Here is an 18,644-nt window from a genome sequence, read left to right as displayed (position 1 = left end):
CCATTTCTCTCTGTTCTTTTTTTTATTTTATTTTATTATTTATTTATTTATTTTACCAGAGCACTGCTCAGTTCTGGCTTATGGTGGTCCAGGGGATTGAACCTGGGACTTTGGAATCTCAGGCATGAAAGTCTCTTTTCATAGCCATTATGCTATCTACCCCTGCCCCATTTCTCTCTGTTCTATCCAATAACAACGGCAGCAATAACAACAACAATGATAAACAACAAGGGCAACAAAATGGGAAAAAATGGCCTCCTGGAGCAGTGGATTCGTAGTGCAGGCACTGAGCCCCAGCAATAACCCTGGAGGCAAAAAACAAACAAACAAAAAAAAAAAACAAGGTTCCTGGTAATCAACACTTTTGGGAGTATGGACCCAAATTCTTTATGGGGAGCAGAAGGTGGGAGTTCTGGCTTCTCTAACTGCTTCTCTGCTGGACATGGGTGTTGACAGGTGGATCCACACCCCCAGCCTGTCTTTCTTTCCCTAGTGGGGTGGGGTGGGTGACAGCAGGAATTTTCAGCTGTGCAGTCATGCACCCCAGCACTAACTAGGGCCCCCAGCTACCCTGAGCCTTCTCCCAGTGCCGTGTGGGAGATGGCCTCGGGGTCTGGAGGATTAATGGAGCCAGGCTGGACTCATACCCACCGCCTGCCTTCCTCCTGTAAGCAGAGGGGTGCAGACTCTGGCCCAGAGCAAGGCAAGCCTTGACCCTTTTCCTGGTTTCCAGATCCCCGGAAGGGAGAGAAGCTTTTTGTGGGGGTTCTTCAACCCCTACTTCCCGTGGAAGGTCTCTTTGGGACACCATGTACCAGGGCGACTTAAGTGGCTCTCAGTGTGGATTCTGAGCAGAGAGCAGTGAAGAGGGCTGACCTTGGCCGCCAGGTGATTCCTGAGTGCCCGCAGTCTCCACAGAGGGGACTTTGTCCCTTCCTCTGCTGCCCCATGGCACAGTCCCTGTTTTCACACCCCACCCCCCCCGCCCCATGCTGTTAAGATCTGCTTGTTTCCTTAGTTAATGTTAAAGGTGCTAACCTTTGCTGGGTACAAGCTTCCATCCTCTCTGGCCAGCAGGTCGTGACTACACAGTCACCTGTGTGTTCCTGCCATCAGGATATGGACAGGGTGAGACCAGGGGCTCAGAGACTGCTGCACTGAGTCAGTCTCTCTCTCTCTCTCATGCTACTAGGGTTCTTGCTGGGGCTCTGCCTATACAACAAATCCACCGCTGGCAGCCATTTTTTTTTCTTTGGTTTTGGTATTCATTCTTTTTTTTGAGAGAGACAGAAATCAAGAGGGAAGAGAGCCACGGGCCATAGAAAGGGAAAAGACAGTTTGAGCCCCCGGCTCCCCATCTGCAGGGGAAGTCGCCTCACAGGCGGTGAAGCAGGTCTGCAGGTGTCTGTCTTTCTCTCCCCCTCTGTCTTCCCCTCCTCTCTCCATTTCTCTCTGTCCTATCCAAAAACAATGACAGCAATAATAACAATAGTAATAGTAACAACAAAAAACCACAAAGGAGAATAAATAGCCTCCAGGGTCAGTGGATTCATAATGCCGGCACCAGCAATAACCCTGAAGGCAAAAAAAAAGGGGGAGGAGAAAGACACCTGTAGTACTGCCTCGCAGCTTGCGAAGCTTTTTGTGGGGGTTCTTCAACCCCTACTTCCTGTGGAAGGTCTCCTTGGGACACCGTGTACCAGGGCAACTTAAGTGGCTCTCCGTGTGGATTCTGAGCAGAGAGCAGTGAAGAGGGCTGACCTTGGCCGCCAGGTGCTTCCTGAGTGCCCGCAGTCTCCACAGAGGGGACTTTGTGGTGGGGGTTGGGAACTCGAACCCCTGCTTTTTAATTTCTTTCTTATTTATTTATAAAAAGGAAACACTGACAAAACCATAGGATAAGAGGGGTACAACTCCACACAGTCCCCACCAGCAGAACTCTGTGTCCCATCCCCTCCCGACAGCTTCCCTATTCTCTATCCCTCTGGGAGCATGGACCCAGGGTCACTGTGGGATGCAGAAGGTGGAAGGTCTGGCTTCTGTCATTGCTTCCCCGCTGAACATGGGTGTTGACAGGTGGATCCACACTCCCAGCCTGCCTCTCTCTTTCCCTAGTGGGGCAGGGCTCTGGGGAAGCAGGGCTCCAGGACACATTGGTGGGGTCGTCTGTCCAGGGAAGTCTGGTTGGCATCCTGCTGGCATCTGGAACCTGGTGGCTGAAAAGAGAGTTAACATACAAAGCCAAACAAATTGTTGAACCATCATGGACCTAAAGGCTGGAATAGTGCAGATGAAGAGTTGGGGGAGTCTCCATTTTGCAGATAGCTAGTAGGCATATTTTAGTTCTATTCCAAAGGGCCTGTGGCTATACTAACTTGTTTTTTTTTCTTTTTCTTTTTTCCCCTGAGCCTGAAATCTGATATGCAGGTGGATCCAAGTTATTGTCTGGGGAGATGATATCATGGCTGGAAAAAGGACCAGAAAGCTGGATCAGGGAAGAGAGTAGCTCCATAACATGGGGAAGGGGTATAAACATTGTTGACTGTAAACCCCATCAATTTGATGTGATCTGGGGCCCATATTCAGCTTAGGCGCCTATGTGACCTCTGCATCCCTATAGATCTGAGCTCACATTCTGTGGTCATGAGTAGGAATGTTCCAAACTGCCCCAATATCAGGACCCATCTTCCTCAGGTGTAGCATCTTCCCTTTGGAGGATGGAACATTCTCTACCATTGTTGATCCAAGTTGAGGGCAAGGTCCTATGGGGGCCCACAAAGGGGTGTATTGTGTTGTTCCTGATAGAAATGACCAGTAACAATGGAGAGAGGGATTTATTCGAGGTCTAGGCCCATCATGTCTGTTTGGGAATCTCAGGACTCCCCGACTAGGGCCCCAGCTGATGGGGTGGCCTGATAGTGACTAAAGAGTCATTGTTAAAGTGTGTCCGTCTCTTGCCCTTATTCAGCTTTTGCAGTCCTTGCTTTGATGAGGTTAGCTTTGCAGTGAGTGAGAGAACTGTAGTAGGAAGTAGGTGAGGATGGTATCTAAGTCTAAGTAGACACTATTTTGTTATGAATTTTGTTACTGGCTCACTACAGACTGTTGTGTATTTTTGCTTTCAGGTATATATTTTGCCCTAGTTTATGGATACGTGTGAACATATGCTCTATCTTATAGGACATGGTCTATATCTAGGTTTTGGTACTTTGTTAGGAAGTGAACCTCCTGGAATGGAATTAGAGAATACTATGGAAGGAGTAATGAGGGTAAAGGGTTGACATTCCAAGCCTGACATCTCTGGACACAGTCTGAAATGAAGCATGCCGAGGTGGTACTCATTGTATTGATTAGGTTGGGATTGGCTGATGCAATATCATTTGGTATGAATTGAGAGAAGCATGCAGGAAAGTGAGCCCCATGCTAGAGGTTCCAGGATGGGAAATATAGGCTCTATAGAGGAAGCAGGAGGTTCCTGCTGTCTTAGGGTTTAAGAAGGCAAGAGATAGTTATTGCTATAATCACATTGCTTGGCAATTGGGTTAAGTTTGAAAAATCCCTTTGTTAGGGTTTGCTGTATCATAAACAACATAACCATAATTTATGTCCTTTGGCATTATTTGCATATAGCTGTGCCACTGGTTGCTTCTGTTCTCCCTGGTCTAAGCTTTTAAGAGAGTCAACATATCAAAGACTCAGCCTATGTATTAAAAAGACTCAGTCTGGGGCTGGGTGGTGGCGCACCTGGTTGAGAGCACGTATTACTATGCACAAGGACCTGAGTTCAAGCCCCCGGTCCCCACCTGCAGGGGGAAAGCTTTGTGAGTGGTGAAGCAGGGCTGCAGGTGTCTCTCTGTCTCTCTCCCTCTCTATCACCCCCTTCCCTCTTGATTTCTGGCTGTCTCTATCCAATAAATAAAGGTAATTAAAAAAATTTTTTAAAAAGACTCAGTCTGTGCTTTGCAAAGTTTGAGACATTGAATTTTTCCCCTCTCATTAATTAAATAGTGATTTATATGACTACAGATTGATAGGAGTGTACATAAACACCATTCCCACCACCAAAAGACTGTGTCCCATCCCATCACCCCTCACCCCCACCCCCACCCTGTGAAGCCAAACATCCACCCACACCCTCAACCCAGGGTTTTTACTTTGGTGCCCTGCTCCAAATTCAGACAAATCCTGCTTTTAGTTTCCCTTTCTGTTCTTCTTTCTCAACTTCTGTTGATGAGTGGGATTGTCCCATACTCATCTTTATCTTTCTGACTTAGCTCACTTAACATAATTCCTTCTAGCTCCATCCAAGATGGGTCAGAGAAGGTGGGTTCATTGTTCTTAATAGCTGCGTAGTATTCCATTGTGTGGAAGCAGACCACAGCTTGCTCAGCCACTCATCTGTTGTTGGGCACCTGGGTTGCTTCCAGGTTTTAGCTATTATGAATTGTGCTGCTATGAACATAGGAGTACACACCTCTTTTTGATTGGGTGCTATGGAGTCCTTGGGGTATATCCCCAGGAGAGGAATTACTGGGTCATATGGAAGGTCCATGTCTAGCCTTGTGAGAGTTCTCCAGACTGTTCTCCACAGAGGCTGGACCAATTTACATTCCCACCAGCAGTGCAGAAGGGTTCCTCTGTCCCCACAGCCTCTCCAGCATTTGTTGCTGCTGTCCTTTTTGATGTATGCCATTCTCACAGGAGTGAGGTGGTATCTCAATGTTGTCTTTATTGCATTTCTCTGACAATCAGCAACCTGGAGCAAGTTTTCATGTGCCTTTGGATCTCCTCTGTAGTTAATGTTCTGTTCATATCCTCTGCCCATTTTTGGATGGGGTCATTTGCTTTTTTGGTGCTAAGTTTGCTGAGCTCTTTGTATATTTTGGTGATTAGTCTCTTGTCTGATGTATGGCATGTGAAGATCTTCTCCCATTCTGTGAGGGGTCTCTTTGTTTGTTTAATAGTTTCTTTGGATGTGCAGAAGCTTTTCAATTTGATGTAGTCCCATTGGTTTGTTTCTGCTTTAGTCTTCCCTCCAACTGGGTTTGTTTCATCAAAGATGCCCTTGAGGTTTAGGTGGGAAAGTGTTCCACCAATGTCTTCCTCTAAGTATTTGATAGTAACTGGTATAACATCCAGGTCCTTGATCCATTTGGAGTTGATTTTTGTTTCTGGTGAGATAAGGTGGTTCAGTTTCATTCTTCTGCATGTTTCAACCCAGTTTTCCCAGCACCATTTATTGAAGAGAGCCTCCTTCTCCCATTTAATACTTTGGGCCCCCTTATCAAAGATTAGATGTCCGTAGGTGTGGGGGTTTAGTTCTGGGCTTTCATTCTGTTCCACTGGTCTGTGTGCCTGTTTTTGTTCCAGTACCAGGCTGTTTTGATGATGATGGCTTTATAATATGGTTTGAGATCTGGGAGTGTGATGCCTCCATTTCTGTTTCTTTTCCTCAAGATGGTTTTGGCAATTCTAGGTGTTTTCTGGTTCCAGATAAATTATTGTAGTTTTTTTAAATATTTATTTATTTTCCCTTTTTATTGTTGTAGTTATTATTGTTGTTGTTATTGATGTCTTCGTTGTTGGATAGGACAGAGAGAAATGGAGAGAGGAGGAGAAGACGGGGAGAGAAAGACAAGACACCTGCAGACCTGCTTCACCGCCTGTGAAGTGACTTCCCTGCAGGTGGGGAGCCAGGGACTCGAACCAGGATCCTCACACCAGTCCTTATGCTTTGCACCACAGGAGTTTAAGCTGCTGCGCTACCTCCTGACTCCCATGATTGTAGTTTTTGTTCTATTCTCTTAAAGAAGCTTGGTGGAACTTTGATGGATATCATGTTAAATTTGTATATGGCTCTGGGGAGAATATTCATTTTGATGATACTTATTCTTCCAATCCATGAGCAGGGGACGTCTTTCCATTTCTTGGTATCGGTTTCTATTTCCTTGAATAGCGACTCATAGTTTTCAGTATACAAGTCTTTCACTTTTTTGGTCAACTTTACTCCTAGGTATTTGATTGATTTTGCTGCAACAGTGAATGGGAGTGATTTCTGGATGTCTTCTTCTTCAGATTTAGTGTTTGCATAAAGAAATGCCACTGATTTTTGTACATTGATTTTGTAGCCTGACACCTTGCTATATTGCCTCATAACTTCCAGTAGTTTTCTGCTGGATTCTTTAGGGTTTTCTATGTCTACTATCATATCATCTACAAATAGTGAGAGCTTGACTTCTTCCCTTCCAATCTGTACTCCTTTGATTTCTTTCTCTTGCCTGATTGCTGTGGCAAGAACTTCCAATACTATGTTGAAGAGTAACGGTGACAGTGGACGGGCCTGTCTAGTCCTGGATCTGAGGGGAAAGGCTTTCAGCTTCTGTCCATTGAGTATGATGTTGGCTGTAGGTTTGCTATAGATAGACTCCACTCTCTTGAGGAAGTTCCCGTCTATTCCCATTTTTTGGGTAGTGTTTTGAGCATGAGTGGGCGTTGGATTTTGTCAAAGGCTCTCTCTGCATCTATTGAGATCATCATGCGGTGTTTGGCTTTGCTGTTATTGACGTGGTGGGCTGTTTCTATATTTCCTTTATTTCCCTTTCAGCATTTTTTTCTTTATTTTTAAATAATTTCTTACCGCCTTTTATCTTATTAGTGATTTGATATTGATTTACAATACTATGAGCAAACAGGAGTCTAACTCCACCCCGTTCCCACCCCCCAGAGCTCTGTGTCCCCATTGCCTCCATTGGGAACTGCAGTGGTTCTCCCAAGGTCACAGAGCTGAGTTGGCTATTATTTCTATAACTGACTATATTTCTATATATTTGCCCGTTTTCCCCCTGTGGCCCTGCCTTCTCTCCCTTTCTAAGTCACACCTAACACCTGTTACTGCTTTTGCATGCCTTTCCCTTCCTTTTTTCCTCTTCTCTCTCTCGGGGTCCTGACGGAATTGGGCTTCAGAGCCCTCTGGTCATCTTCCCCCCATCATTTCTCCCCCTCTGGGAGGATGTGCCTGTCTCTTGCTGTTGACAGTAATCTGCTGATGCCAACGGTTCTTAAGTAAGCACACTTGAGCAGACACTGAAAACCAGCTTTGTGCATGTGTTGGCATCCACCCGCCAGATGAGGCCTTTTAGTGAGAGACGCCAGCACCGGGGGCCGCTCAGCGTGCTCCTTCCTTGCGGGTGTCGGGAGGGCTGACCCATGTCACATCTGTGGCTGGATTCCGGATGCCCTCGCCCTGTGCGGTCCCCCATGGCCCCGCTGACCAGCTCGGCGACAGAACCTCTGTCCTGCTGTCCACCTGTTTCCTCTTGGGCCTGGCTGACGTGGCAGGCTGCGTGTGGTCTGTCCGGCTGCCAGGACCCCCACCTGCTGCTCTGCTGAGCCGTTGCCTCTCTACTAAGAATAGATGTGTAGGCAAGGCAGCCTTGTTTATTTTTAGGCATCGCCTGGTTCACTGGCCTTTTATTCTCTTCAGAGGTTGGCGGTGGCTTCCACGGCCCTGCAGGGTGTTTGCTTTTTAATTTTTCTTTTTTAATTAAAACCCACCGTGGGTGTAGATTTTTAAATTTCTGTGTCACATTCCTAGGGACACCTGTTGTGATGTGGTTTTTGGAAAATACCAAAAGAGTCTCGTGTCAAAATACTTCTTTTATATTTATTTATTCACTGCCTCCAGGGTTATTGCTGGGGCTCAGTGCCCACACTATGAATCCACTGCTCCTGGAGGCCATTTTTTCCCACTTTTGTTGCCCTAGTTGTTGTAGTCATGTTGTGGTTATTACTGTTATTGTTGATGTCGTCGTTGTTGGACAGGACAGAGAGAAATGGGAGAGAGGAGGGGAAGACAGAGAGGGGGAGAGAAAGACAGACACCTGCAGACCTGCTTCACCACTTGTGAAGCGACTCCCCTGCAGGTGGGGAGCCGGGGGCTCGAACTGGGATTCTAATGCTGATCCTTGCACTTAACCCACTGCACTACTGCCTGGTCCCCGCCAAAATACTCCTTAAAGGTAGAGGGGCATCTCCTGTCTGATGGTGGTTGTGGATATTTTCCTGGTGATAGACTTCAATTGTCTTTGAAAGAATGAGATGTCCAGCTGAGGAAATACTTGAGAGGCGAGGAGCAGGAGAGAGAAGGCATCTTTCTTTCTTTCTTTCTTTCTTTCTTTCTTTCTTTCTTTTTTTTTTCTTTCTTTGTTTCTTCGTTTCTTTCTTTTTTTTTTTTTTTAAAGATTTTATTTGTTAATGAGAAAGATAGGAGGAGAGAGAAAGAACCAGACATCACTCTGGCACATGTGCTGCCGGGGATCGAACTTGGGACCTCATGCTTGAGAGTCCAAAGCTTTACCACTGTGCCACCTCCCGGACCACAACAAAGATGTCTTTCTTTTTTTATATTTTATTTATTTTAACAAAGAGAGATACAGATAGATAGATAGGACTATAGTCCTGTTCAGCTCTGCCTGGCCTGGGTCTTCAGAGCCTTAGGCATGAAAGTCTTTTGCAGAACCAGTGTGCTGCCCTCCAGCCCCACCATTATTATTATTATCATTATTATTATGACTCTTTTACTCAGAGCCTTGCTCATTGCTGGCTGATGGTGGTGCTGGGAATTGAACCTGGGACCTCCAGAGTTTCAGCATGAAAGTTATTACTCTAACAGGATGAGCTATCTCCCTAACCCCTGAGGTAACCAGTTTTTTTTAAAGCAATATGTATTATTTATTTGTTTGTTTATTTTTATTTGATATGACAGGAATTGAGAGGGAGGGGGAGATAGAGAGGAAGAGAAAGAGAGACACCTCGGGGAGTTGTCGGTAGCACAGCAGGTTAAATTCAGGTGGCACGCACTACAAGGGACCAGCGTAAGGATCCCGGTTCGAGCCCCCGGCTCCCTACCTGCAGGGGAGTCGCTTCACAGGCGGTGAAGCAGGTCTGCAGGTGTCTGTCTTTCTCTCCCCCTCTCTGTCTTCCCCTCCTCTCTCCATTTCTCTCTGTCCTATCCAACAATGATGACAACAATAATAACTACGACAATAAAACAAGGGCAACAAAAGGAAATAAATAAATAAATATTAAAAAGAGATAACTAGTAGATCTGTTCTGTTCTTAGTCTTTTGTTGAGGTCTGAGGAATTTGGAAGCTTTAGTCCTTATAAAATAATGAATGGGGGGGGGCGGAGCCAAGTTGGCGGACTGAGATGTAGCTTCTGGTCTGAGTTCGACAACAACTGCTGGAAACACCACCAGGTTCCAGATGTCATCAGGATGCCGGCCAGGCTTCCCTGGACTGAAGACCCCACTAATGTGTCCTGGAGCTCTGCTTCCCCAGAGCCCTGCCCCACTAGGGAAAGAGAGAGACAGGCTGGGAGTATGGGTCCACCTGTCAGCACCCATGTTCAGCGGGGAAGCAATTACAGAAGCCAGACCTTCCACCTTCTGCATCCCACAATGACCCTGGGTCCATGCTCCCAGAGGGATAGAGAGTGGGAAAGCTATTGGGGAGGGGATAGGATATGGAGATTGGGTGGCGGGAATTGTGTGGAGTTGTAACCCCCCATCCTATGATTTTGTTAATGTCTCCTTTCTTAAATAAATAAACAAGTTAATAAAATAAAATTAAAAAGTAAAATAAAATAAAATAATGAACCAAGGGAGTCGGGGCTGTAGCGCAGCGGGTTAAGCACAGGTGGCACAAAGCGCAAGGACTAGTGTAAGGATCCTGGTTTGAGCCCCCGGCTCTCCACCTGCAGGGGAGTCGCTTCACAGGCGGTGAAGCAGGTCTGCAGGTGTCTGTCTTTCTCTCCCCCTCTCTGTCTTCCCCTCCTCTCTCCATTTCTCTCTGTCCTATCCAACAATGACGACAATAATAATAACTACAACAGTAAAACAAGGGGAAATAAAAGGAAATAAATAAATATTTAAAAATTAAAAAAAATAAAATAAAATAATGAACTGGAAGCTGGATTCTGCAGATTTGCACAGGAAACACTGCTCATGGGTTACCTGGGCCTTAGTTCTGGATTTCCATGCACAGAACTTGCATGTATAATGCCTCAGAGGCTGTGGGTTCAGTCCCTAGCACCACTTTGTGCCAGAGCTGAGCAAGACTCTGGCCCTCTCACTTTTTGTCTCTTTCCATCCTTCCTCACTCTCTCATAATTAATACCAGGAAATGACTAAATCTTAAAAACCAGAAATGCTGTTTACAAGCTCTGCTGCCCTGAAAGTTGCTTCCTTCAGTGCTGTAGGGGTTGGGCTCGAACCCAGTTCATATGCCTCACAAAGAAATCTCACTATGCAAGGGAGCAATCTTGCCAGTCCCTTTCGACTTATTATTATTTATTTCATGGAGATAGAAATTGAGAGGGGAGGGGGAGATAGGGAGAGGCAGGGTGGGGGAGACAGCATAATGGTCTGCAAAGAGACTCATGCCTGAGACTATGTAGTCCCAGGTTCAATCCCCATGCACCAAGATAAGCCAGAGATGAGCAGTGCTCTGGTAAAAAGGAGAGAGAGAGAGAGAGAGAGAGAGAGAGAGAGAGAGACCTGAGACCTGCAGACCTGCTTCACCACTTGTGAAGCTTTCCCCCTGCAGATGGGGACCAGGGGCTTGAACCTGGGTCCTTGCATGCTCTAATGTGAGCACTTCACCAGATGCGCCACTGACGGGCCCCCCTGACTCATTTTGCTTCACATGATCTCTCCAGGTTCTTTCCCTTGAGCTGCAAATGGCCACCTTCAGTTTCTCATAGCTGACCGGTGCCCCCCTGTACACATCTGTCTGACTGTCTGTGGATGGATGTTTTGTCTGTTTGCATGCTTGCAGGTATTGGGAAGAGTGTCACAGTCAGTGCTAGTGTAGAGGAGACTCTCTGTGGGAATGTTTTTTTAATTAATTATTATTTTATTATTTTATTATTTATTTTCCCTTTTGTTGCCCTTGTTTAACATTGTTGTGGTTATTGATGTCATTGTTGTTGGAGAGGACAGAGAGAAATGGAGAGAGGAGGGGAAGACAGAGAGGGGGGAGAGAAAGACAGACACCTGCAGACCTGCTTCACCACCTGTGAAGCGACTCCCCTGCAGGTGGGGAGCCGGGGGTTCGAACCGGGATCCTTACGCCGGTCTTTGCGCTTTGTGCCACGTTCGCTTAATCTGCCGCACCACCACCCGGCTCCCAATTAATTATTTTTTAACCCCATATAATTTATTTTTTATTAGTGATGATATTGACTTATAAAATTGTAAGATAACAGGCATACAATTCCATATGGTTCCCACCACCAGAGTTCTGTGTCCCATCCCAAGCTCACAGATATGGGCTGGTTACATATATGTATTTTTCCCCCATTTTTTGAATGGTCTACCTCCTCTTCCTTCCTTTCTTTTTTAAAAATTTTTTTAAATATTTATTTATTTTCCTTTTGGTTGCCCTTGTTGGTTCTTATTGTTGTCTTTATTGATGTCATCATTGTTGGATAGGACAGAGAGAAATGCAGAGAGGAGGGGAAGACAGAGAGGGGGAGAGAAAGACAGACACCTGCAGACCTGCTTCACCACCTGGGAAGCGACTCCCCTGCACGTGAGGAGCCGGGGGCTCGAACCGGGATCCTTATGCCGGTCTTTGCGCTTGGTGCCACATGCGTTTAACCTGCTGCGCCACCGCCCAACTCTCTTCTCTTCCTAAGTCACCTCTAAACTTATTAGTACTTCCGGGTGTCTTTCCTTTTTCCCTCTTCTCTCTCAGATAAGAGAAACAGTGCCTGGCTTCCTCTGGTGTTTTTCTGATTCACTTCTCTTTCAGTGATGGGATAAAAACAAGATTCCACTTCAGGTCCTGGTGGAATGTGGGTACAGAGTCCTCCGGTCATTTTCTCCCTATCATTGGAAGCTTCCCTGTTCTTTATCCCTCTGGGAGTCTGGATCCAAATTCTTTATGGGGAGCAGAAGGTGGGAGTTGTGGCTTCTGTAATTGCTTCTCTGCTGGACATGGGTGTTGGCAGGTGGACCCACATCCCCAGCCTGTGTCTGTCTGTCCCTAGTGGGACAGGGCTCTGGGGAGGGGAGGCTCCAGGACACATGGGTGAGGGCGTCTGCCCAGGGAGGACAGGATGGCAGTAAGATATAAAGCAGGATAAAATGTTTAATAATCAGGAACCATAAAGTAGGAATAGAGTAGGTGAGAACAGGAACCTTACAGTGGAAGGAAACTAGGAAGTCTATTTGAGGAATGTTCCTATGTCTTAATAATCTTTGCTTGAGCTTGACAGCTAACATGGGGGTGGACTAGAAATATTGTCTGGGAAGATGGGGTCAGAGTTGAGAGTAGAATTAGGAAATAGGGGGGTTGGGTGGTACAGCAGCGGGTTAAACCCATGTGGTGCCAAGCGCAAGGACCGTCGTAGGAATCCCGGTTCGAGTCCCCAGCTCCCCACCTGCAGGAAAGTCACTTCACAGGCGGTAAAGCAGGTCTGCAGGTGTCTGTCTTTCTTTCCCCCTCTCTGTCTTCCCCTCCTCTCTCCATGTCTCTCTGTCCTATCCAACAACGAACAACATCAACAACAACAATAATAACCACAACAAGGCTACAACAAGGGCAACAAAAGGGGGAAAAATGGCCTCCAGGAGCAGTGGATTCATGGTGCAGGCACTGAGCCCCAGCAATAACCCTGGAAGAAAGAAAAAAGAAAAAAGAAAATTAGGAAGCAGGATTAGGGCAGAGAGTTGCTCACAGACTTGAAGATGATAGATGAATACAATACAGTTACCTGTTCACCACAATGATCTAACACGGGCCCCATGCTTTCACGTGTTCTAGATCCCCACCGGGAGTGGGGACGGATAAGAGTGCAGGGCGGCCGGAGCCTTAGCGTCTGAGGATGCACCAGAGTGTTGTCTAGAACGGAGGCGGGCACCAGCTCCGATCTCCCCCACATCCTCGCCAACACGTGGCGCCACTACCAAGTCCCTCTGTCCTGGAGGAGTCTCGACTCCGCAGACAACGTGCTTAACTGCTGTCGGCTCCCTCGAGGGGACCCAGCACTGGGCCCGTAAGCCATGGCTGACAGGCTGCAGCCTCAACACGGCATCCTTGCTTTTCCCGGCAAGCAGGGCTTCCTGGCCGTAGAGATACCGCAGGACTGCCGGGGGACGACCGGACAGGTTTTCCTAGGTCACATGCTACTCGTGACTCTCTCCTGGTGGACTTTATACCGCAGACGGCATTCGTGCAGGGCATTTATTTCCGGCAGCATTTACCGACACTGATGCTCTTTGCCTGTCATGTCGTCCTCGGGTGGCAACAGAGATGAGTCCAGAAACTATCTGCAAGCCATTCCCAGTGGGTTTCATATTATTTGATGGAAAATGTGGTTGTGTCTAGTTCTGCAGTACCAAGTTTCAGATACGGGAAACTGACTAATGTATTCTGCTAGAAGTCTTAAGTTAATGGGAAAATATACATATATGTATATAATTTCTTTTCTTTCAAGAGCACTGCTGAGCTATGGTTTGTGGTGGTGCAGGGGATTAAACCTGGGACAGTCCATTAAAGCCTCAGATATGAGAGTCCTTTTGCTGGGGGGCCGGTCAGTGGCACACCTGGTTGAGCACACATATTGTATCGCATAAGGACCCGGGTTTGAGCCTCCGGTCCCCACCTGCAGGGAGGAAAGCTTCAGGAGAGGTGAAGCAGAGCTGCAGGAGTCTGTCTCTTTCCCTTTCTACCTTCCCCATCCCACTCAATTTCTCTCTCTCTCTCTATATATATATATATCCAAGAAAAAAAATAAATACAAACTCTCTATATATCTATATATTATAAAAGAAGAAGGAAGTCAGGGCCGGGTGGTGGCGCACCTGGTTGAGCGCACACGTTACAATGTGCAAGGACCCAGGTTCAAGCCCCCAGTCCCCACCTGCAGGAGGAAAGCTTTGCGAGTGGTGAAGCAGGGCTGGCAGGTGTCTCTCTGTATCTCCCCCTTTCTTCTCGATTTCTGGCTGTCTCTAGCCAATAAATCAAGACAATAAAAAAGTAAAGAAAGAAAAAGAAAAAACCTTTTTGCGTAAGCATTACATTACCTGCCCTGCCTGTGGGTAAGTGTAGTGGCACCGTGACATCCGTTCTGTTGTGTGCCAAGGCTGACTTTATGTTAAGCAGGAGACCTGGGATCTGACTTTAAGTCAGGCTGAGATGGAGCAAATCATACACAGCTGTGCGGTACTACTAGGACTCGTTAGAGAGGAATGGCATTTGCTACTCTTTATTGAGTTGTCTACCTTTGAAAAATCACTTAATATTTTTTTGTTGTTGGATTAGATCATTTCAAAATTGGCAATTAAAGCGTATGAAAGAAACGGTATCCTTTTAATATCCCTCCCTCCTAATACAGATTCATAGCCCCCGAACACTGAGCTGGCAGGGAATTTGCAGTTTATGCTTTGATTAATGTCAGCCTTTGGCTCAGCATTGGCTCACGGAGGCATTTCATTAAACTATATTAAGAAAGGTGTCAGCCACCAGGTCTGGTGAGTCCTTTTCAAATTAATATCAACAACAATAAAAAGCAAAGTTCTCTCTTACTACAAACCTAACCAATGTGTGTGGGGTGGTGGTAGGAGAAAACCAATGTCTAACAAGCTAATGTGATGTGTGATTTTATAATTACAGAGCAGTCTCTCTGGCTCAATACTCAGATTTATTGCTCTCACTGAATCAGATGGAACTTAGAACCTTACTTCCTTCGGATGTTACTCAGAAGAAGGCTCTGTTCACCTCATTTTTAAATCGTGTAAATAAAGGCACAAGTTGAAAGCTGAGGTGGATAAGTTATGTCAGAGAGAGAGAGAGAGAGAGAGAGAGAGAAGGTGTCATCATAGGAGAAGATGAACTCACCTGTTCCCTTACCTCGAGGCTCTTGAGGCTGCGTGACCCCGGGCCCCTTAGTGGTGCTTCTGGTTTTTTGCGTGGGCTGTCATTAAAACCGAGCTGTTTATGTACCTTCAAGTGAGATAGCCCATTGCCATCAGCAATCAAAAGCAGCTGTGCATGAAGAGAATGCAGCGGAAAGAAAGGAAAACATTCCTTAATGGCCCCTCCCAGAGTTGGGGGAGGCAAGGAGACCCCCACCCCACCCCGGTATGAGCAACAGGTAAGTAAAGACAAATCAATTCGAAAGCCCCAGCCTCGGTCACAAATTGATCCAAGGTTTTAATTTCTTGCAGATATTTTATCCACCACATACTAAAGTAAAAGGATACCGTCTCTTGGAAGCCCAAATTAATATTCTGAGTATGAAAAACAAAACAAAACAGTTGAATCGGAAGTTCCCACAAAAGGCCTGAAGTATTTTAACCGAAGATCTGGCACTTTGGCCGAATAGCACAGCCTCCATTACTGGTTAATATTTCTCCTGCGCAGTGTTTGGTCATGGCAGAACGGTGACAACAATATTACTATTTTAAACATGTCCTAGATTGTGTTGTTGTTATTGTTTCAGAAAAGCCCTCAGAGTTGACTATGTGTAAGTCTCCTGGAATGTAACACGTTGATAAATTCCCAAGTCCAGCCTCCTTACAGAGAAAAGATGTGGAATTTCTTTTTTTGGACTTTGTTTTGCAGCTTTCTACGTCTTAAAGCAGAGAATAGCAAGGATACAGTGCCAGCTCAAAGGTTAGACGGACATAGTTCTTGGAATAATTTTTGACTAATAATGTCTTAAAAGGCATAACCTCTAATAATTGTATGTCAATAAGCCTAACATTAGATCCTGTGTTGGGGTTGGGGTTGGGGGGGGGAGTTGTGTGTGTTTGTGTTAACTTTTCTAAGCCAATTTTATTTCTGACCTTCAGCTTCCCCCTTTCTATTGCTCATTCCTCTCTCCTGGCTTACAAGTCTATAACCAATTCACCTTTATTCTAACCTAGAGGACACTAGTGTCTTCTAAAACATTATTTTTAATGCTTAGAGAAGCAAATTAAGCAACAAAAGAAAAGTCTCCCAGGTGAGATTTACTAACTACCAGCCTGTCATTAACCTGAGAGAATGATCTGGCATAAAGTAATTCTCCTGGGGGAGAAGTCAGGTAAGAAAGGCCTTTCTTCTATGACATGCTTTAGATGTCCCAAGGGTACCCATTCCTCAACGCTGTTGTTTTGACATGAAAGGCTTTCTTCTTGAAAACATTTTTGGAAAGAGATTAATCTCACTTAACACTGTCCTGCCCCTCCACCCCCACACCCGTGACACATTAGTGGAACATTTTGTCCAAATACATAAAATTCTACTTTGTGAAAACGATGGATAAAATAATAATAATAATAACTCTCCTAGCAGGTGAGGGAGGATGTGTTTTTAAGGAGGCAGGACTGGTAGTTCTAATTTTTTTTTCATTATCTTTATTTATTGGATTGAGACAGCCAGAAATTGAGCAAAAGGGAGAGACAGAGAGGGAGAGAGACAGAGAGACACCTGCATCCCTGCTTCATCGCTCCACAAAGCTTTCCCCCTGCAAGTGGGGACCAGGGGCTTGAACCTGGGTCCTTGTGCACTATAACATTTGCGCACAAACAGGTGCACCACCACCTGGCCCCAGACTGGTCGTTCTAGAAAGAAACGGAGACTTGAAAAAAGTCAGGGCCTAGGTATTTTTTTTTTTTAATTTATTCATTAATGAGAGAGAGAGAGGGAGAGGGAGAGAGGAAGAAGCAGATGTCACTCTTGGTACATGTGCTGACAGGGATGAAACTTGTGACCTTATATTTGAGAGTCCAATGCTTTATCCACTATGCCACGTCCTGGACCACAGGGCCTAGGTATTGGATCAGAATAAGCAGTGTCAAGATCAATAGACCCAGGAGTCTGGCGGTGGCGCAGCGGGTTAAGCACAGGTGGCGCAAAGCGCAAGGACCGGCATAAGGATCCCGGTTCGAGCCCCCGGCTCCCCACCTGCAGGGGAGTCGCTTCACAGGCCGTGAAGCAGGTCTGCAGGTGTCTGTCTTTCTCTCCCCCTCTCTGTCTTCCCCTCCTCTCTCCATTTCTCTCTGTCCTATCCAACAACGACGTCAATAATAACTACAATAAGAATAATATAAAGGATCATCAGACCCACACGGCAGTGGTTGGGGGTGATGGGACAGAGGGGCTGGGGCCTTGGGGGAGTAAGGTTCTGAGGAAGGGGGGAGCCGTAGAAAGAGCAGGAAGTAGACTTTCTCAGCAGCAGACCTGGGTTCGGGGATTGTTTTTGGCCATCCCAGCCGGGAGGCACTGGCCATTGTCTTGAACTTCTCTGACCCTACCTGGGAAAGCGACTGTTGATATGTGTGTGTGTGTTGGAGTGAGTGGTCCAGGGGCACAGGCTGACCCCAGAACTCTGAGCAGCGTTGCTTTGGGGCCCGTCCTGGTTGCCGTTGGACCCGTTCTGTGCACGGCCGCCACCTTGTGCAGATCACCTTTGAGAATGATTCTCCGCCAGTTCTCGCTGAAACCACCTTGGTCGGAGGGCTTGCCTTTCTCTGCCTGGGACCTGTTCTGTCCCATTTTCAGGGTTAGTCTCACATGGCTCCCGCAGCCTACCCAAAGGAGAAGCATCTTGAAACTAAGGGGGAGGAACCGAAGTGCTCAGGGAGGGAGAGAAAGAGAGAGAGAGAGACCATGTCTGCTTCACAGGCCACTGTTGTGTGTCCAGCTTCTGTGATTCACGTGATGGGATCTGGGCCTTTTGAAGAGGAGATGGGAACAGAAAGGGCAGCTCAACTGGGTGCTGGGAAGGCTTGGAAAACATGGCCCCGTGTTTTCGACATCGTCTGTGTCCAAGGAGGAAGGAGCCGGGCTGGAGGTACAGGCTGAGCAGAGGGGGAACCCCTCCCAGCCCCTTCCCTCCTGTGGAGAGATTCATTCCACTGGGGGTTCAGCTGAGGCTTCTCTCTACAGATAAGTAGTGAGGGCATCTCCCTCCTCCACTCGGGGGCTGGGCCCATCACTGCGGGCTCCTCACCCCCTCTCAGCCCCAGGGAAGCTCCAGGCCTCCCCAGCATTGTGGGAGTGGAGGGGCTGGTAGATGGAGGGTCTCGGGGGTGGTGGCCCTGTGTGGGGGGCGACCAGGACACAGCGAAATCCCGCAGCATAAAGGGGGCAAGTGGAGGGGCCTCCCAGGCCAGGCAGAGAGATGCCCTCAGACTCCAGATGCCAGGGGCCGGGAGGTGATTCGTAGAGAGCAATCATGCACTGGGACTCCCGTTCAAGCCCCCGGACAGCATGTGGAAGCATCACACACACACACAGGTAGCTTCATAAGTTGTGGTGTCTCTCTGTCTCTCACCTGTCTGAAAGAAAACAAAAAAACAAAAGCAGGGAGTTGGGCGGTAGCGCCGCGGGTTAAGCACAGATGGCGCAAAGCACAAGGACCAGCCTAAGGATCCCGGTTCAAGCCCCCGGCTCTCCACCTGCAGGGGGTCGCTTCACAGGTGGTGAAGCAGGTCTGCAGGTGTCTGTCTTTCTCTCCCCCTCTCTGTCTTCCCCTCCTCTCTCCATTTCTCTCTGTCCTACCCAATGACAACGGCATCAGCAATAACTACAACAATAAAACAACAAGGGCAAAAAAAGGGAATGAATAAATAAAAATCTTTTTTTTTCTT

At 46.9% G+C, this 18,644-nt stretch overlaps 1 protein-coding gene across 4 annotated transcripts in view; it reads left to right on the top strand.

Moving 5' to 3' along the window:
* Nucleotides 1-18,644, top strand: part of NPNT (nephronectin) — a 44,902-nt gene that overhangs the window by 10,113 nt on the left and 16,145 nt on the right. For 2 of the 4 annotated variants that reach the window (XM_060186301.1, XM_060186299.1), the window contains exon 3: nt 15,631-15,681. The exons of the other annotated variants lie outside the window; for them this stretch is intronic. In XM_060186301.1, the coding sequence (XP_060042284.1) occupies nt 15,631-15,681 (51 nt within the window). The remainder of the gene's footprint in view (nt 1-15,630; nt 15,682-18,644) is intronic. 4 annotated transcript variants of the gene reach the window in all.

The sequence above is a fragment of the Erinaceus europaeus genome, chromosome 2 (genome assembly GCF_950295315.1).
Source record: "Erinaceus europaeus chromosome 2, mEriEur2.1, whole genome shotgun sequence".
NCBI classification, from domain to species: domain Eukaryota; kingdom Metazoa; phylum Chordata; class Mammalia; order Eulipotyphla; family Erinaceidae; genus Erinaceus; species Erinaceus europaeus.
Note: the sequence above shows the minus strand (reverse complement) of the source record. Positions and strands in the feature narration are given on the sequence as shown.